This window comes from Dicentrarchus labrax, unplaced genomic scaffold (assembly GCF_905237075.1).
Source record: "Dicentrarchus labrax unplaced genomic scaffold, dlabrax2021, whole genome shotgun sequence".
Lineage (NCBI taxonomy): Eukaryota > Metazoa > Chordata > Actinopteri > Moronidae > Dicentrarchus > Dicentrarchus labrax.
In genome coordinates, this window is record NW_026136709.1 from 2410527 (window position 1) to 2431906 (window position 21380).

The 21380-nt window shown below is 41.3% G+C and overlaps 1 protein-coding gene across 1 annotated transcript in view; it reads left to right on the forward strand.

The window, feature by feature from the left end:
* Window positions 1–21380, forward strand: part of reck (reversion-inducing-cysteine-rich protein with kazal motifs) — an 84666-nt gene that overhangs the window by 31420 nt on the left and 31866 nt on the right. The window contains exons 3-10 of the mRNA XM_051410227.1: window positions 4702–4776; window positions 8441–8477; window positions 13596–13681; window positions 13832–13879; window positions 14892–14925; window positions 16204–16401; window positions 18383–18647; window positions 18769–18942. Coding sequence (XP_051266187.1) covers window positions 4702–4776; window positions 8441–8477; window positions 13596–13681; window positions 13832–13879; window positions 14892–14925; window positions 16204–16401; window positions 18383–18647; window positions 18769–18942 — 917 coding nt within the window. The remainder of the gene's footprint in view (window positions 1–4701; window positions 4777–8440; window positions 8478–13595; window positions 13682–13831; window positions 13880–14891; window positions 14926–16203; window positions 16402–18382; window positions 18648–18768; window positions 18943–21380) is intronic.

A 21380-nucleotide genomic window follows, 5' to 3' on the forward strand; every position in this document is an offset into this window, starting at 1 on the left:
GGTAAAGTTGCGAACCCCAGGCGCTGCAGTGCTTGCAGTGGTTGGACGGCCAATCAGCCACGGCCTGAATCTTGGCTGGGTCGCTTTAACCTGCCCGCTCATTATAAACCCCAGGAAGAACGGATGCACGTGAACTCACACCTGGCTTCAAGGCTTGTTCTCAGGGTTTTGAGGACCTGCCGAACATGTGACGTGTTCCTCCTGAGACTGGGAAAGATGAGTTGTCATCTAAATAAACGAATAGGAACCTGTGCATGTCCCTGCGTATTGACTAAAGCCTGGAACACAGTGGCGCGTGGTGGCCAAACGGCATCCCGATATTAGTGGCCTGGGGGTGTTAAGGCGTTTGCCCCTCTGATCCTGACAGATGGTATGGTTGGGTTAATTTCAGAACACTTGGGCCTTATGAAGGGGTTATGCGGATCATGGGGGGGGGTCTTATTCTTAATGGTGATGTGTTAGCCCTCGATAGTATGAGGCGGGGGTCTGGTCTTTCTTGGTCACAAGAAGAAACCAGCCCCACGGGGAGAGGGTATTGCCCGCGTGGTCTATATTTTCCATGGCCTGCGTCGGTCTGGGAGGTTATAGGCGACTAGTTGGCAGAGGGACCAGGAAGCAGCTCAATAGCACAATCATATGGCCTTGGGAGGTGTGCGGCTCGATGTTTGCTGAAACCTCCAGGTGTGGATTCTACGGGACAGCGGATAGATCGGGGCTCAGGAGGCTTGGAAACAGTGGGAGATGACAAAACATGGCAGACTGGAGACAATGTGAATGACAGTGGGCGCTCCAACTAGGTGAACTGTAGACAGTCAATTGGGGGTTGTGGAGCTTAGCCAGGAAAACCTAATACTACGGGGCGTTGGGTGAGAATGACTGAACTGACTCCTCGGTGATTGCGAAGGATAGAGTGGGGAACGGTTTGTGGTATGTTGGCTGTTTTTCGTTGGATTAGGGTTGGTTGTCTGGGGTTTGACAGTGGGGATTCTTGCCTGAGACGAATGCTGAGTCATGAACTCTCCTCGGCACCGTCGAGGTGTGGGAATGGGTTTAATGCCAGCAGGGACGCATTTAATTGAGCGAAAGGGGGCTGAGGTGGGTGGCTTGGCTCACAAGTTACCATTTGGTGGCCTAATTTTGGGTGGGGGGCAGCAGAAGTGACCGTGCTGGCCACAATAGATGCATAAACCGGACCTAATCCGGCGTTGGGTTCGTGGGTGGGCGGGGGCCATGAGGCTCTCCGGGTCGGGATCTGGCTCGGGGTGTTTGGATGGGGCTGCTACTGGGGACCTACCGAGATGGTGGCTCTGGGTAGGCGGGAAGGAGGCTGTGGTGCCCCCTCCTCTCGCTGTCCTCACAGAGTTGTCGGCCAGTAGTGGATTAGTCATGGGCTGCGCGCTATCCTAGCCGCTACTCGTTTTTAACCTCTGACAGCCCATGCACGAACAGTTGTACGCCCTCTCCACCACTCGGCGCAAATCCTAACTCGACGGAGAACTGCTACGAACCTGATCCCTGCGAAGATTCTAACGCTTGCTGCCTCCTTGCCTTGCACAGGATGATCAAAACCCTTGTTCCTCAAACCGCTAAGGAGTCACAAACAGGAGTGCTTCTCCCACAGGCGGGCACTGAGCTGCTTTCCTGACAGTAGGCTATCAAAGCCACTTGGGCGCTATTGGCTGGGTAGCGGCTGTTGTTGGAAACTAGCGAGCACTGAAGCAGAAACCGCCCCACCCCCAACCCCAGCATACCGTTCGGTGTAGGAACGTGTGGTTCCGGGGGGGAGGTGCTGCGGCTGGTGGGAGGCGGGGGTGCTGCTTGTGGCGGTGGTGGGCTGTGGGGGGTGGAGACCTGATCGGTTGGATCCGGGCGGCCACACTACGGGGTCCTGGATGGTGCCACAATCTGTCGAGGACCTTTCGTGTTGGCCCTGTTGCCCTGGTAGGCCGTGCGCCGGACGGAGTCTGGGTCCGCTGGGTCCATGCTGGCCGATTGTTCTGACAGGGCTGGTGTTGGGACTGGACCCGGAGCAGACACCCAGACAGTATGGAAGGTTTAAAGGGGGTTTTATTCCGCACACGCACACACACAGGGGGATGAGGGGCGGCCAGAGAGGAACGGGTGGGTGGATGGCGGAGAGACCGGAGACACAGAGGCACAGGAGGCGGACACAGGAAGCCAAACAGCACAAGGGACCCTGGGGCACGGGGAGAAACGGTTAGACAGGGGACACGCACGGGAAACACAGAGAGCTTGATCGCTAACTAAATACTGAGGGAGCCACAGTTACCCCATAGGAACAATTGGGAAGAGAGGAAGTAAAAAAAACGGCGGGTGGGAGAATGGGCCGCACCCTGGCCCGGGAGGGGGGGAAGAGCAGGAGGGGAGCAGAGCCATGACAATTTGCCTGATTCTTTCGACCTAGAATCTGAAAGTGAATTGATTTAACCCTTCTAAACTTAGACCCCTTTTCCCTTCCTTTATTTACAGGCTTACAGCAGTCACTACATTTCGTGTGGACTCCAGTCAAAGACTTCGACTCGAGTCACAAACTTTAGACTCAGCAAAATAAAAAAAGATTTGCAACTCAACTTGGACTCCAACACCAAAGACTTGTGACATCACTTTGACTTGAGCCTTTTGACTTAAAAAAAATACTTGATTCCTTTGCCCTAGTCAAAAGATGTTATTTAAAAAGTGTGCCACCAGTCATTTAATTTCCCTTCATTTCCTTAAACAACTGACGTCAACGCCATTCACTCCCAGCAAGTCAACTTTTAATTCCACAGATCCAATTAGATTGAACTAATCAAGTTGCAGTAGAGAACCACAAAGAACTAACTTAGCATCAGTTTGAAATAATTATACCACAGGAGAAAAACTATTTCGTTTAAGTTCAAGAATTCAGCTTCAAACTTTGTTAAACTGAAAAATAGCATAATATGGCCATAATATTACTCTTTTGTTAAAATGGCACTACATTTGGTGAAGAGCACATTATGACTTCTTTAGGAAAACAAAGTTCAGGACTTTGGACTAGGACTTGACTAATTCCTTGAGTGCAAAGACCTGAACCCATCTCTGCCTTGTAGTCATGAGGGCTACACAATTATTCGAAAAAGGATCAAAATCGCAATAAGTGCAATACCAAATCACAGAAGCAACTTGTTTGATAAAGGCAAAATTTGTTAAGTTTAGTTTTTCAACACAAATATCTTGAAATCAGTGGATAGAGGAGAGTGCCAGTGTTCCAGCGACAAAGGAAATATGTTGATGGGACCGGATATTTATTTTATGAAGCCTTTTTATTTGTCATTTGGAACAAATTAATTGAGATTATTTCATAACTGTCATGCCTTACCTGTGGACTTAGCCTTGACTCCAACTGAGAAGACAGGTAGGGCTTTTTTCCACCAACATCTAGCTTTGAACAGTAACCAGCTGGAACCAAAAAATAGCAGGTTTTCCTATGGAACCAAAGTGGGCATGTCATATTGTACAGGTTACATCATTAATAGGTTACCTATTAATGATGGATCCGGTTACAATGGTTCCACCCAAAAGTGGTGGAAACGAGGGCTGGTTTACTAGATAGCTCAAAGGTTCCAAGAATCTTGAATGGAACCGGTTTGAGAATCAGAGCTTGTCTCCAGCGTGTTCTTTTTGATGCAAATTGTGTTCTTTGGGTTAAATTTTTGTATTTGGTTCCTTCAAAGCATAGTCTTAGAAGTTCATCATAGCTAGAAGATGACATTGTCGGCTGTTTCTTATCAAAATGTATTTAGGAAGTGTGAGTTAAGTTGTGCTTAGTTTCTCTCCTTATGTATCTTTTGGCTTTTTATGAAATAACTAGATACACCGATCAGCCATAACATTGTGAGCACTGACAGGTGAAGTGAATTACACTGATTATCTGGTTATCGTGGCTCCTGTCAGTGGGCGGGATATAGGCAGCAAGTGAACATTTTGTCCTCAAAATTGATGTGTTAGAACCAGGAAAAATGGGCAGCGTGAGGATTTGAGCGACTTTGACAAGGGCCACATTGTGATGGCTCGACGACTGGATCAGAGCATCTCCAAACCTGCAGCTCCTGTGGGGTGTTTCTGGTCTACAGTGGTCAGTACCTATCAGAAGTGCTTCAGGGAAGGAAAAGCGCTGAACCTGCTCATTGATGCACATGGGGAGTGTAGGCTGGCCCGTGTGGTACGATCCAACAGACGAGCTACTGTAGCTCAAATTGCTGAAAAAGTGAATGCTGGTTCTGATAGAATCATCTCATCTTTTGTACTACTGATGCAGCCAGGAGAGTTTCATATATATTCAAGCCTTGAAGTGCTCCAGCTTACATTGGGCATTGTGCTAGATCATCTTTGTATTGTTATCCTAAACTGCATTTGCTTTTTTTCCTAAGGTTTGCTTGTATGCGTGCTGCCTGTTCTGCTTCATTTGTTTGAATGTTTCATTCACTAAATTGTCACACAGGACTAAAAAGAAGACCTTCACAGTGCAGAGCTTGCAGTCCTGATATCTGAAATCCACAGACAAAAACAGATATAGAAGAGTCGGGGCTGTATTGGGAGACAGAAGCTACCTCCCACAACTGATAATGCTGTGTCCTTGCACAGTTGTACCTTGACAGAAACATTTTCTTAATCTGTGTAAATTGTTAAATGTGACTCTTTATTGCTTCTGTCTTGCAGCTCGCTACTATAAAGAGTGAGTCTCGTCTAAAGCATCTCCTCCAGAGGTTACCCGGTTACTGTCCAGAGTCGATGGTGAGTCCACTTCCTCTATTACAGCAAAACTATATTTACATGCACAAATAATGAATTGAAATTAATGCAGTGAGATTAAACATCCTGAACTGGGGCTCAACAGCTGTGTTGTATTGCACCAAGAAAGCTCTAAATGGAATCATATTGAACCTTTGGATTGCTGCTTTTTACTTTCTCTTTAAAATTGAATATAGTTTGGTTTAAGACCAATGGTTAAACAATTTCAAAGGTCAGCTACTACTGTTGATCTGAGCTAATGTCAACTACGTGTGCACTAACATTAATAATTAGCTAACAGTAAAGCAGCAAGTGCAGTTTACTGTAAAACAAACAGAGATTTGTGCCAGTGCCTGAATTTGATAAAAAATGTGACAATGCCCTAATTCTTCTAATACTCAGCAAAGCATCAAAGTAGTTATTCTTAGACAGTTATTTCCCAACTTTGGTTGTATATACCCCTCGGAAAAGTCCCATATCTTGATGACATCAGTTGTGGGTGTGCCTGTGCTCAACAGAGGTGGCAGTGCTGAATGAGAAGATTAAGAGTACTCATTTGGACTAAACTCAGACATTGGCTTGTGCAAAGTTAGTGTATTTTTTGAAGTAATGAGAGGAACGAAAAAAAAAAAGTGGCCAGTCATTAGTTGTGCATGGGAGGAGAGGGTTGGAGTTTGCCAGTTGCCAGTTCTAATTTGCTCGATAAAAGTATGTTATCAAGGGCTGCAAAAATTAAAACTGAAACTGCAAAAATCAGTATTAGTTTTAAACATGAATATGTTTTTCAAACGATAAATGGACCTGTACTTGTATAGCGCCTTTCTAGTCTTCCTACCACTCAGTGCTTTTACACTACATGCCACATTCACCCTTTCACACACATTCACTCAGCGATGGCAAAGTCCATCAAACAGAAACTAACACATTCATACACATTCACACAATTCGGGGTTCAGTATCTTGCTCAAGGAGACTTCGACACATGGCGGGAGAAGCCGGCGATTGAACCAACAACCTTCCGATTAGGGGACAAAGCGCTCTGCCTCTTCACCACAGCTGCATGGTGTTAATGTAATGTTCTGGTGTCTTTTTGTACTGATAACTTGGCCAGTGTTGAGATAACATTTGTACCAACTCTCTAATTAGACTTATACAGGAAGTGGGTGGTTGGTTGTGGTTAACAGAATGCTGGAGCACCTGGTTCAACCACACAATCTCCATCTCTCTCGCTCACACTCATCCACACACACACACACACACACACACACACACACACAGGGCTCAGTCCTTCCTCCCATCATGGCTAATTACAAAGCAGAGGGGCTGGTTTGGTGCTCGTCTCGTCTCTCTCCAAGCAGCCTATTAGAACCACACCAGTAATTAGACTTAGGCAGTCTTAAATGTGTCCTGATCTTATTCAGCTGAACAGATGCAAAAACACTCTCAGCTATTGACATTTACAGTACAAATACTATGCACATGTATGCTGTCACAAATGCACATTATTATTATCCACTAAACTTATTTGATGCCCAAAGTTCATCAAAATAGTGGTTCTTAAAATGAGGGATATATTCATCTGTAAAGTCTGTCTCATTCTCTCTCCGGCACTTGAGCTGAGTTATTCTAATTTCATTGGGCTCAAAGTCTTCTTTTTAAGTTTTTAATTACTTAAGTAAGTCTTTAATTTTGGACCCTGCCACCAAAGCTGATAAGGGACTTTAAGTGGGTCCTACCTTATTTAGAAGTCCCATCTTGGAAAGGACTGGAATCCAGTTTTAAGATCCACCGTGTTTAATATGTTACGTGTTGCATATTTCTTAATAAATTTGTGTTTAATTATGCCATACTGCGTTTAATTCACTCAAACATCTCTGAATATAATCCAGGCAGGTATTATGTTGTCAACACGAAGTAATGATGAAAGCAATTTAAATAATAACCACACATAACTGCGATTAGAAAGGCGTTAAACAAAATTGACAAAAAACTGCTACTGAAGGCAGGAGAGATATGCTGTGTTCATGGTGCCATCTGAAACCGGTGATAAAGCTTCACTATGGTAGATGGTAGAATTGGAATACCACATCTTTTGTCTGGTAAAAGGTTTATGTAATCTGAGTTAGTGGCTAAAATACAATTCAAAATTTCCACGACAGCATAGTTAATTTCCAGGATATTTTCTCATTTTAGTTCATTTCAAGGTGCTTCCATGACTGGAAAACTAGTGTCTAAATTTCCAGGTTTTCCAGATTTTGCAGGATGTGTGAGAACCCTGCCACTAGCTAATTTTCACCCCGGGTCCGCAAACAGGCTAATCTAGCCATGATAGTACAACATCCAGATTTCGTTCGTCCATATACCTATGCACACATTCTGTATGTTTCCACTTTATTCATCAGTATTTGAATCCAGGCCTTTTCTGGCCTGACAAAAACCAAACTGTGAGAGACTGGCTGTTGGTCTAATGTAAAGAGAGAAGATTGAATTCTTAATCATATAAAAAATTAAAAAATAACTGCTTTTATCAGACACTGACACACAAAGGCCCTCGCTCTCTGGGTAGACTGGAGGGCTTTCTGCTTTGGCTCATCTAAATTGCAGCATTATTCTTCCTGTCATGTTCTTGCCTTATTGGCCCCTGCTTCGTCACAAATTATGTTTATGCTTCATGTAAAGACGCTGTTACTCCTCGGCCTGCCTTGTAAATGATGCTGACGCCTGCTGACGGGAACCTTTGTTCCCCAGCCAAGAGAAACGGAGGGGTGTTAGCAGTGACGTGTATTTGCACAAATGACTGTCCTATAAAGCCTAAGAGCATGAAAGGGATTGTTTTCTGTTTCTACCACACTTCTATTTCCTTGTCTTTCTGTGCTGCTGTCCCTATTGGTGTCCCTTTGTCCCTTAGGCAGAGGAGACCGACAAGGTTGTTTGTGATGATTAATCCCACAACGTTTCACCACAAACCCAAGTGGAGTTTCATAGCATTCATATGTTTTCCTGTTTTTCAACACTGTTTTGATCCAAGGAATGTCATGTTTGTTCTGTGTAACTACTAACAGCTTCTTCACTGACTTTTCACATCTCTTCAACGTCTCAGTCGGTTGTTCAGTATATTTTTTTTTTGCTGACCAATTTTTTTCAAAGCCAAGGAATTACAAGATAATGAGCTTGTCCCCAACCCTAACCCCAAGAGTTTCTCATCATATGCCAGAAAATGATATGCTCGTATGTACATTAGACATTTTTAATGACATAAGGACTTCATATTATGAAGGACTAATGCGATACTTGCACTATCCACAGCTGTGGACGTGTACATACTCTTGTCCATGTGGAAGTTTCCATTGCACTCTGGCAGTGTGTTATTTGTGCTATGGACGAATCTACACCAAGCAGACTGGAAATCCACCTCGGTGGATCGAAATAAAATGGCCCTTGTTTATTATACAGCTTTGTTGAGTACTTAATTCTACCAAAGCGGAAGCAATACGTCATTTTTAAATCACTTAAATCATTTTAAAAATCAACATTTTGTGTCAAACTATTAATTTCTTTGGTAGCTGTGCAATAAGCTGGATAATGTACAGCAAGCAGGTCATTATTTTGTGTGACATTTTATTAAACATCAAGTGACATCTGGCGTTTCATCTCCTTTGTCTTCTAGAATGAACTCTGGTTGTGCATCAACTCTACACTTCCAGGTAAGAGAAGACACTATTATTAAACCCAGAATGCGTATTAATTCTGACTCTGATTCTATCCTAGAAGACCTCCATCGATGCGTTTACAGGAACAATGCTTCAAATGTTCAATGCTTCAAATGTTGAATGCTTGTATTGATGAACCCACTGAGAATTAACACCAGCTAGTCCATTTTGGTTTTCTAAATCTTATTTTGTTGTGTGAAAAATGATATAGATAGGCACACAGCTGTTTTTATTCTCATATTTATTCCAATATTAAAACTTGATGATATTATTTTAGAGGTTACATAAAATAGCTGTGCAGACAAACTAATGCTGCATTTCCAAGAGATGCTAGATGATGGTAAATTTTGAATTTGAAAAGGTCATTACACTTTGAAAATGAACCAAAGCGTACGGTGGTCATCACTGATGATTTATTGGCGAGTGTTGTGAAGAAAAACAATCCCATCCACTGTTGAAGTCTTCAGAGATGTCCTCCTCTCTGAAAAGATGCATATGACTGACCTCCCTTTTTTGACAACTCTGACAACTTTAATAACTCATTCCCCATGACTCGGGGAATATAAGGGCACAATGAAAATAGAGAAGTTAAATGAGCCCGAGGTCCAAGGTCCTGATGGGCTTGCAGACCTCTAGAGTCAAGTAGAGCCTTACAATGTAGTGGAGACGGCTTCAGACTGGAAGGTTTTTCTGCAGCGTTCCTAACAGGGTGACTAAACAGAATGCACAATAAATCCAAATGAGACAAATTGACTCTAGAACTAACATGGAACATGACATTCAACCCAAGCTGTATCTACTGTGTGTATCTGGTTGCATGAGTAGAGATGGTAGCAAGTGAAGCTGTTAAAGCTGTGAGTAGAGCAGACAGCAGGCAGTGGATCAAAGGCCTAAATCCTACTGCCTGTGCTTGGAACAAATCTACCTGTCAGTAGCCTAATAGCCTCCAGATTTGGAGGTATTGTTATTCTTACCTTTCTGTACCCTTTAAACACTTGCGTCTAGACAGCCTCAGGAGTCTGTAAAGATGGAACCAGTTAAGGAACAAGCGGCCATCAGATCCTCTCAGATGCTGAGATATCATCGATTCTCTGATGTTCACTGCATTCTAGCAGCTTTTTGGGATTCACTCTGTTGGTGTAACCAATTCAATTCAATTCAATTTCAATTCAATTCAATTCAGTTTTATTTGTATAGTGCCAATTCATAACAGAAGTTATCTCAGGTAACTTCAAATAGAGCAGGTTAGACCGTACTCCTCATAAAATTATTTACAGAGACCCAACAGCTCCCACCATGAGCAAGCATTTGGCGACGGCAGCAAGGAAAAACATAATTTTAAGAGTCAGAAACCTAGGACAGACCCCTCGGCTTTAGGTGGCTGGTCGTCTGCCTTGACCAATTGGGGTGTGAGAGAGAGATAGAGAAAGACAGAGAGAGAGAGACGACAACAACAACGATGGGGGACAATGAGCAGTGATTATAGTTATTATAGTATCTGTAGTAATAATAATAATAATAATAAGAAGAACAATAATATCAGTAATATTAGCAATGGCAGTCAAGCAGGACCATGGCAGGAGGCTCCACCAGGATCCATGAGTACCTGCGAGACGAGAAAGCACAAGAACTCCGGGGAAGAAGTGAAGTTAGAAACATGCGTTAATGGGACACGAATGTGTGCAGAAAGAAAGGGAGAGGATGAGAGGAGCTCAGTGCATCATGGGAAATCCCCTGGCAGTCTAGGCCTATAGCAGCATAACTAAGGGATGGTTCACGACTCACCTGATCCAGCCCTAACTATAAGCTTTATCAAAGAGGAATGTCTTAAGCCTACTCTTAAATGTGGAAAGGGTGTCTGCCTCCCGAACCAAAACTGGAAGCTGGTTCCACAGGAGAGGAGCTTGGTAGCTGAAGGCTCTGGCTCCTGTTTTTTCTGAGTTTAGCAGCAGAAAATTGCAGCTCATCCAGGTTTTTATGTCCTTAAGACATGCTTGTAATTTAGATAACTGATTAATTTCATTGGGCTTGATTGATAGACATAACTGGGTATCGTTTGCATAACAGGGAAATTTAATGGAGTGATTCCTAATAATGTTGCCTAAGGGAAGCATATATAAAGTGAATAGAATTGGTCCAAGCACAGAACCTTGTGGAATATGACTAACTTTAGTGTTTATGGAGGATTCATCGTTACGACCCGGCTCGTTTTGGAGAGCAGTAACATACAATTGAGATTGGAAATGAGATGGAATGCGACAATTGTCAGGTTCAGGTTAAAATCAGATGTTTAATTAACTAAGGAGAGTGCACTTGCACAAGGAAATATAACAAAAAGAGGCTATACAGGTGCTGACAAATAACTAGTAGACAAAATGAAGGTGACTGAATAACACTAAAGAAAAAAAAGAGATCAGCACCCATAAGCTTACAAAATAGTGAACAAAAAACAAACTAGCAGTTATTCTGCAACTTAAAAGGTCTCAAACAAAAGAGTGTCCAACTGTTGGTACACTATACAAACTAAACAAGTCACAAAGATTACAAAAGCACTGGCTGAAACCACCCAGACAACAGCCAGACAATACTAAGAAATACAAACACTCTAAACTAACACAATGGTGTGCAACCAACAGCGAGGCAAACTGATCACTGGTTCACAGCCACCCTGAACTGTGGACACACAAGCTATTTAACTGCAGCTGGGGTTGATTGGAGACTCCCGATTGGTAGCTTCGGTGGAATCACAGCCACACCAATCACAGATGCAAGGGAACAGCAACCAGGAAGTAGGCGTTCTTAGCTCCAGAAGGACCAATCGTCGGCAGGGAATCACACAGCCGGATTTGCATACCAGCAGAATCACTCAAGAAACACCACAATTAACACACACTTAACGGCAGCCAGCGGCGGCCCTAACAATGTGCACAAACTGAGTACGATCTGATAAATATGACTTAATCCAACTTGGTGCCGTTCCTTTAATACCAATTAGATGCTAAAGTCTCTGTAAAAGAATATCATGGTCAATGGTGTCAAATGCAGCACTAAGATCTAATAATACAAGTACAGAGACAAGTCCATTGTCAGAAGCAATCAGAAGGTCATTATTAACTTTAACCAGAGCTGTCTCTGTGCTATGATGAACTCTAAATCCTGACTGAAAATCCTCAAATAAACTATTGTTATGTAGAAAGTCACACAACTCTTTGGCGACTACTTTCTCCAGAATCTTAGAGAGGAAGGGGAGGTTAGATATCGGTCTATAGTTGGCTAAAACCCCTGGGTCAAGAGTGGACTTTTTAAGAAGGGGTTTAATTACAGCTACTTTAAAGGACTGTGGTACATATCCTGATAATAAAGAAAGATTAATCATATCCAGTAAAGAAGTGCCAATTAAGGGTACAACTTCTTTAAGCAGCCTAGTTGGGATCGGGTCTAATAGACAGGTTAATGGCTTTGATGTAGAAATTACTCAAGTTAATTGATGCAGCTCGATAGCAGAAAAACAGTCTAAATATATATCTGATAACCATGTCTCCTCAACATTCTAACTTCAATGAATGAGTACCTTCACTTCTCAGAATGCCTTAAAAAATCCAGTGGAACTTGCTAGCTCAACATGTAACACATTTGCTAGTGGAGGTGCAACGGTGCACAAAACCTATGGCTCGGTGTGGTTTGGGTACCACAGATAACATTTATTTTGAATGTAAATATTGGATGGCAGCTCTTCGTTCTTCTCACTGTAGCACATTGAAATGCTGGCATAAAGTAAGAGTCACAAAATGGCAGTTCTAGAACCAAGCTGTTGCTTATTTAATTATATTTTGACTAGACACCGAAACTTCTTCGAAATACTCTCACACTATGTGACGCTGTCTGTTTAGTCAGTTATCTGCAGGAATAAGACAAACACACTACCAAGCAATCAAATAGCTGTTGATGTTAGCCAGTCTTTATGAGGGATAAAGATGGAAGTGTGTAACATTTAGGAGGATCTATTATCAGAAATGGAATATAATATCCATAGGTATGTTTTCATTAGTGCTGTCAAACGATTAAAATATTTAATCGCGATTAATCGCATTAATGTCATAGTTAACTCGCAATTAATCACACATTTTTATCTATTCTAAATGTCCCTTGATTTCTTTTTGTCCCATTATTTTTTCTCATTTTAATGCTCTTATCAACATGGAAAAGTGGATCAGCTTGCTTTGTGAAGATGTTTTTATTGAAAAGTCATCCATTGTTGCCTGGCTTTGACAAGGGGGCGGAGAATTCACATCAATGCTTGGCCATCAAGTGGTATTTCAGACTGGACGTCCTGCGATGATAGCTCAGTTCACAACGACAAAACACACAGATCACTTTGGTCTTGTCAATGGAACCATTTGGCAACTTTTTAAAAGTAAACTTTTCATTCAGAATATTATTGGCATCCTTTTCGGCGTCTCGCGCTCGCCATCCACTCAAAACGTAACGTCTACTACTCTTAAACAAGTGTGTGCGGCGTGCCTGTTTTGTAGTTTTTCTAACGTTACTAGTTGTTGCAACAGCATGTGAAAAAAACTACAAAGTGTACTAGGACAAAAAGAATGTTTATCTCACGATAAAAAAATTGACAGCCTTAAAATGGGTTTGCGTTAATAACGCGTTTAACTGACAGCACTAGTTTTCATTAGTGTATAATCACCTGAAAATAAGAATTGTTGTGTTTTTGTTTCCTTAAAAAGAGCTGTTTTTTTTGTGAGGGAGCGGGTGGAGATTAAACCAACTGTATTTATTGGAAAAGTATTTGTAGAACAGCCTCAGAATTGAGCTTCAGAGCAATGTTTCAGTAAGAGAAATATTTTAGATAAAAGTTGCTATATTTATTGTTTATAAGATAATGGATACTGACAAATTTAAAAAAAGGAAAGTTTCCATACAGGATACTTGTTTCAGCCAACTTTTGGGGAAATACTTTTTAGGATTAGAATATGTTTTAGGATTCGGAAATGGACTGAAAACAAAATAGTTAATAATGATAATTAAATCATGAACTGTCAAGCTAACCTCCATAAACACATCATATGGTTGATTCTGTGGTGTTTGATATGTCTCCAGGAGTATCCAGGAAGTCAGACGGCTGGGTGGGACTGGGCTGCTGTGAGCTGGCTATCTCAACTGAGTGCCGCAGGGAATGCAGACAGGTGAGGTCTATTCCAGCTTTATTTTTTAAGAATGACTGACCTAATGTTACCGTTATTCATGTTTAGGTTAGGTTCCCCTACGCTGTGTTTTTTGTTCTGTGTTCATGACAGACTTAACCTGCTTTCATTTGATTTCCCTTTCCCATATAGGCATCATCTAAAAATGACATAACAAAAGTATGCAAAAAGGTCACAGAGGTAAGTCTAAGAGTTTTAGAAAACTATGATTAATTCATTAGTTGCATGTTAACTGGTTTTGTCAATCCAAATGATATTACTATATTATTATTATATATTACTACCACTATTCGTCATACTTGTACTTCCTCTAGCATACATTTCTCCAGCAGTGGTGCTACTACCACTATAGCTACCACTTTCAAACATACAATACTAGTAGATATTTTAGATCTGTGATATTCATGTACCATTTTCTTTGTGTTTATTCAGGTGGTACAGCTCATTACTGGTTACTTAGTGCTCTCTGATAGGATTATACAGCTACTTACACAGGGTTACAAACCCAACAATATGAATTGTAATTTTGAGAGAGGCTCTTTAACATAGTTTAAGTTTTTCTTCTTATTCATATTAAAGCTGCAGTAGGTAACTTCTGTGAAAATATATGAGATTTTTCTGGCTCATTCTAGTGCTATTAATGGTTTTTGCTAGAATCCACTTTGTGCCATTTGGAGCATTAGAAAAAATCAGAAGAACATGCTTTTTTCACAGATTATCTGTCTCATGTACTACTGTCAGGACAGAGTGAAAAATAGTTTCAGCAAATATGACAAAAAATAAAGTTTTATAGAAATTACATACTGCAGCTTTAATGAAAAGAGAGAGAGGTGGGAAAGATTAATCTGAAGGGTCGCAATATGGTTAAAGGAATCAGAAAGATTCAAATGAACATATTTCTGCTGCACATATGTATGTTTTATGAATGAATTTTTAATGACTTTTTATCACAGATTTGCATTTTTCCTGTTACTGCTGGATACTTTCTTACTAAGTATTTTCAAACCTATACTAATCCCTCAGATAAAACAATCTAAGAAGGAAAAGTCACATTTTGGTTGAACTGCTCATGATTCAAAAATGTCAGGAGCTGCTGAGATAGACTTATGCTTTTTGTTAGTATGCTTTTTGTATTATAAAGTGTTAAAATAGTGAGTTCAGTATCACCACAGCTTTTCTCCTTTCCTTCTAGAACTCCCTCTACAGCTGCATCACCAAAAATGAAAGTAAGTTGTTAGTCACACAGACATACACAAGATGAACAGCGAAGAAGCCAACAATTGCAAACACTGATCTCATCTCTCCATCCAGCCAATAAATAAATAAACCCTCAAGCACACCACTATCTTCTAGGACCAATAGACGGGCCTGTTTGTGTTCTTTCTCTGTTCTCATTCTTGCACCGTGTCACACATACTGTAAATACACAACATGCACACACACACATAGCAGAGTGGTGTTGTTTGCCTGGCAGGATGTGAGGTCAGTATGAGAGGACTGAATTCCGCCTACAGCACACAGGTCCAGTCACAGTTAATGAGTCAATATGTAGGACCAAAAATCAAGTAAGCACTTTTTAAAGCTGCAGAAAGTACCTTTGATGAAAATAACTTTTTGTCATATTTGCTAAAACGTTCACTATATCCTGACAGTAGTAGAAGAGACAGATAATCTGTGCTCCTGATGGGAGCTGAGAAAGATGATTGTTAAGTCTCATTCCAAGGTCGTAAAATACTGCTTAGGTTGGTGGCTTGAAAGCATCAGTATCTGACAACCTGGGAATGAAACTCAAGAATCTAACTATGTTTCAAAGCTCTGATTGGTTGTTTTTGTTCAAGCCCCGTGGATTATTTTTTTTTTTTTCAAGAATGCACTAGGAGGAGCCAGAGGAACCTGTTTTTTCACAGATTATCTGTCTCATGTTCTACTGTCAGGATAAAGTGAAAGTTTCAGCAAGTTACCTACTGCACCTTTAACACATATCAGAATATATATCAATAAACAGGTAAGTGAAATTATGAAATGCTGAAATTACTGAGAATAAAAGTGTTAATTTTGTTTTTGTTTTTTGTCGTCTATTTTAGATTAGGTCTTAGTCGTAGTCTTTAGAAGAAAATGCTTATTTGTTTTGGTCACTATTTTTGTGCTTAACAGTTTTAGTCTAGTTTCAATCAACATTACATTTTAGTGTAAAATAATGTAAATAATGTAATATATTTATTTTATCCCTTGGGGGAATTTCAACACACAGGGGAATGTAGTACAAAGAATAAAGAAAACAAAATACAATACATTACAATGAAAAATACAGGAACAATATATACAATGTATACAGTAAAGTGATTAAGTTATGCTAACAGGAATTAAATAAAGGTGACAATAGGCTATTAGATTGGACCAATGATGAAGATTTTTTTTTTTTTTCACTCACACACAACTTAAGCCGATTACTCACAAAAGCTCTGGTGTCTATTTAAGTATTTAACCTGTGTGTGTTCCTCCAGTGGGCTCCACATGCTGCAGCTACGCAGGGCGTCACACCACCTGCAGGGAGTACTGCCAGGCCATCTTCAGGACTGACTCCACCCCCACTGTGTCGCAGATCAACGCTGTCAGAGAGTACTGTCAGAGTCACAGCGCTCAGCTGCTCAGCTGCGTCAGCAACTTCACCAAGTCTTACCCCATACGCAGCCCGATAGACAGTGAGTCCATCCACAGCCCACTCTCCTGCTGCTTCCTGCTGTCAAATACACAGCCATTTTTATTATGCTATTAGTCTAGGTTTACCAGCTCCGAAAACAATGTTTGTTCTTGTTGTATTTCTTTATTTATGTTATAGGGGACAACACACATTAATTAACATGAGCACTTGAGTTATCATGTAAATGTGCCAGATTATAAAGTATTGGCATATAAGAAAATATTTTTAAAAAACATACAAAAGCATAATCACAGACAAATATTAAAACAATGACATAACCATATGACATGTATAAGATTTTAAAGGAAACACACAGAAGAACATAAGCACAGACAATTAGTAAAACAATGACAGAAACACTACGCCAGATTATGACATTATATTTGATTCTCCAGTAACTACTATTAACCTTACCCTAACTACAGTGGCTGCAAACACACGCGAGAAATTCAAACAACTTAATCTAGAGCCAGTATTTGGTTCATCTGTTCTGGGCTACTGCATCAACATGACGGACTCCATGGAAGCTGACCCACACTCATTGTAAAACCAGAGAAGTTAATTTAACTAAAAAAAATTGTTGAAACTGATTACATCGAAAAGTTTAAGTAAAACTAACTTAATTTTGTAGGCTAAAACATTCTTGATCAAACTATAGTAATCGTGAGTGACACTGACTTCATTTTGATATTTTTATTTGTACTACGAAAACAACATACCTAGTAAAAATAATTAAATAACATAATCAACAACTAACTTAATCAAAAATTAAGTTTGTGTCACCTAAAATTACTAGTAAAAGCTGCTTCATGAAGAATCCTTTTTAACTTCCAAAATGTAGTTGTGTTTGATGTAATCCGTTTCAACAATTTGTTTTTGTTGAAATAATGTATTGCATTACAGTGCTCTCTGTAGATAGACTATTATTACAATCGGGTGATTTTACAATAATTAAAACATACCTATGAATATTATATTCCATTTCTGCCAATGGATCCTACTGAATATTACACACTGGACCTTTAACTCCGACTGCTATTGCCCATACAGTTGTTTGACTGTGGTTTATAATTATTATATTTTGTCATTACTCTATACAAGTATAGTCCAACCCGTCATCCTCTACTGTTCAACCTGCTTTTACAACATGTTAACTGCCTCAAATAGGAACACACTGACACGCATTACACACCACGCTTCCAAAATCAATGGTCTCCCCATTCCCAACCTCTCAGACCTCAACGATACAGCCATTACACGCAGAGCGCTCAGTATAGCACACGACCCCAGCCACCACAACTCATCATTCGTACTGCTACCATCTCGACGCAGATACAGGACCCTGGCCTGTAAACGTGCTCGCTATGGCAGGAGTTTTGTACCTTCTGCCATAGCATCTCTAAACAAGGCACCCCGGTAACCACCTTGGGTGGGTGCTACGCACAGGACAGGGAGGGTTACATGGGAGGGTTAAGTGTGGTTAAATGTGCTAAATGTGCTGCATTGAGTGTTGTTATGTCGTGGTGTCCCTATGTATTTTTGTATCTGTGTATGTATGTCTAAAAGCTATGTACAGACTGCGGTGACAAATTTCCTGTGAAGGACAATAAAGTATCTATCTATGTATCTATTGCTCCTTTGGACAGATCCATTCAGACATCTTACAAGTGTTCTGCATTGTCCATCTTTCCTTTTTGATGTAATGTTCCCTCAATCCATCCCTACTCATTCAGTCTGTCTGTCATGATTGATTCACTTCACTTGGGAAAGACAGTTGATGGGAGCCTCCTGCTGGAAAGCACTGTTCACCTTGTCAGCCACAGAATTACAGACACTCTTAATAGATTGTTACTTTCCACATGGAAGCAGGAGAGTGCTACATGGATCAAATCTTCCATTGCAGTGTATATCATTTTCAATGTTGGGGGCCATCATGATATAGTACATTTTCCAGCACTTATCAGTCCATCCTCCCCTTCCAGGTCTGTACTGCTGTGACCGGGCGGAGGCGACCCACTGCCAGGTGGCTTGCCGGCGGATCCTTCGCACCATGAGCACGGAGCACGAGATCATGGAGGGTTTGATCGAGGAGTGCGGCTCCCAGCCTCTCCCTCAGGAACCTATGTGGCAGTGCTTTCTGGGCAGCGCCCACCCTCCTTCCCCGCCTGAAGAAGACCTCCCCCATCCCGCCAAGATGGACTGTGCCAAGCTGCACTGCTGCTCCAAGGCTAACACCTCACTCTGCAGGTACATGGCACCCACCCCCCCTATGGCTTAGTGGGAGTCACATTTATGTCATATATTCTGAGTGCAGGTTGAGGTGAAATGTGTTTTCTTGTTATAACCTGGCTGTGCTGGGCTCTGACAGGGACATGTGCCAGGAGATCAGCACTAACTGGGGCAGCCAGACATGGCAGGACTTTGACCAGCTCTGTGAGTACAACCCGGTGGAGACGGAGCTCATCAACTGCCTGTCAGATGTCAGAGAGCCCTGCCAGCTGGGCTGCAAGGATCTGGCCTACTGCACCAACTTCAACAACAGGTTAGACTCCTTCATTGAGGCATGCTTCCCTTCTCAGTATTTTATTCACTGATGATATTTTGACATTATTTTGTCATTCTGGTGTTCACGATCACAGAGCCAATCTGCGATGCAGACGTAACATCATAAAGCGGTGTTTAGACAGATGTCAGTGTCTCCTCAACCTATTGACTGACTTTTCAGCTGCTTTCATCTTTTAAATTTCAACTGTTAGTTTATTTACTTCCAGTGCTTAAAGATCAATTAATTTACTGCATACAGGACTTGAACTTGAAACCAAAATGACTAATGCTGTCAGCCATTTCACTTTATTTTAACTGCTTTTAACAGCTTTCACTTGTAACACAAGCAGACACTTCAGGTCCTTTCAGTGGTTTCATTTCAACTTCAAACAATTTTAGTACTTCATCTGAACTGCAACTCCCATTCTACATTTCACATGCAAAGAATTAACATTTTACAGTATTTATACATGCAATCAGCACAAGATAGACGCTTACAGTTTTTTGTAGCCTTTTCTACTTTTATCAACTTATTTGTATCATCAAACTCATTGCTTAACCCTCTAACTGTGCTTGTGAACATCTGTGTGAAAATGCATCGTTTGGAGCCTGAGGGAAAGAAAGAGGCAGAGAGGGAAAACAAGAGACAGATTTATATTGAACCCGGTGTGACCCTGGAGTTATCAGAACCACAGCATGTTTTACACACTGTCTACAGATGGGGCCAAAGGCCAAATGGAACAGCTTCAAAGGCTGCACTGGGAAGTCACACTAACACACACACATCAAAACAAACTCAAATATACTTCACACATACTGCAGGTCACCTGGTGAGTGAGGCAACCACAAAAGCTCACAGCCGCTTCATACTGACAATTTTATCACACAGTTCAATTAGACTGGAGTATCAAACATTTTAAGTAGAACATTTAAAATGTTAGTTTGTTGGAACATTGTGTTAATTACAATTAAAGCAGCTACAAGGAGCTTGCATTTTATGTTGATTCTGGATCAAAATGGATGGATAACAGATATTCGTTGCAAGACTTCCTCTGCAGTCTGTTTGGCAACTTGATATGCAAGAATGACGACAAAGACTCTTTGTCTCTATCTCTATAATAATCTCTATAAACGTATGTATTAATTTTCTAGGAAATAAATCATTGTCAGATGACAGCCAATAGGTTCCGAGATTGCATTTCGGCCAATGTGTCCCACCTCTTGTCCACACAGACTGTTTACCTGCTTGCAACCAAAGCCCGCACCAATGTGATTTGGTCAGTACAATCGGACTACAAACGGAAACTAGAACAAAGCTCAAACAAAGCTCTCAAAGTGAACGGCATTATGAGTGCATAAGAGTCTCCCTCTGATGTATTTGAACGTGTTGTTGGATTTAATCCTAAACTGCCTGTTATAGGTCACAAAGAAAGTCATTTGACAAATTGTAGTTTCAGATCATGATGGCATGGAGCTCATGCTGTGGCATTGTGGGATTTGATGTTCAGGCAAACAAACTGTGTGTAAGTTTCCATTGATGGTCTCCAGGAGAGCCTTGTATGGGTTTCTCCTCCCCCGAGGGGTTCAAACGCTGGGCTGTGTAGCCGGGAGCAGCGTGGAAGACAAACATTGGTCTGGAGGTGGCAGAGCATGGGGCTAATAACTGTGTGTCTGTCTTTCTGTCTCTCTGTGGGTGTAAGGCAAACAAAAGTTCTTAAACCTTAAATTAGAAACAAATTCCTAAACCCATTGTGCCAACCCTGATCAAGAGGACTGTGTCCAAAACTCACTCACATAGTCATCAATTCATTCTTTCAATCATTCAATCATTAATGCTTTATTTCACTAATGGTTCGCCTGTCTACCCTCTAGAGTTTGTTATCAGCTATTGTAGTATTCTTTGACAGAACACTGAGTGAATAGTCACTCTCTACCTCTGAATGATGGGAGATCTAACCTCACAGAGACTGAAGTAATGGTGCATTTGGACAGTTGCCCTCAAACAGTCTTATAATTGGGGATACTAGGAGGCTTCTTATGCTTGAAATGAATGTTTGTACAGGGTATTGTGTCACCATGTGTAAGGCAAAAGTGGTTTAGAGTGTACAGGGCCTCAGATCATAGCCTCCCTCTGTCTGTTTTAATCACACAACAACAAGCACAAAGCAGTAGGTCTGAGCACACAGACTGTGAGCAGCAGCGCAAAGTGCGAAAAGGGCTGTGTAAAGCCAATCTCTGTGACACATGACAACAGTCACTTAACAAATGGAAGAACCATTCTTCAGGAAGTCTTCAGTGTCTTTTGTTTGTCTTTGAAGTCTTGATGCAATGAATCATACAAATTGGGATAAAAGCATACACTTTCAGGGCCTGTTCTCACAAATAAGTTTTTCTCGAATCCGGATAAATACTTTATCGTATCGGCCTCGCGTCCAG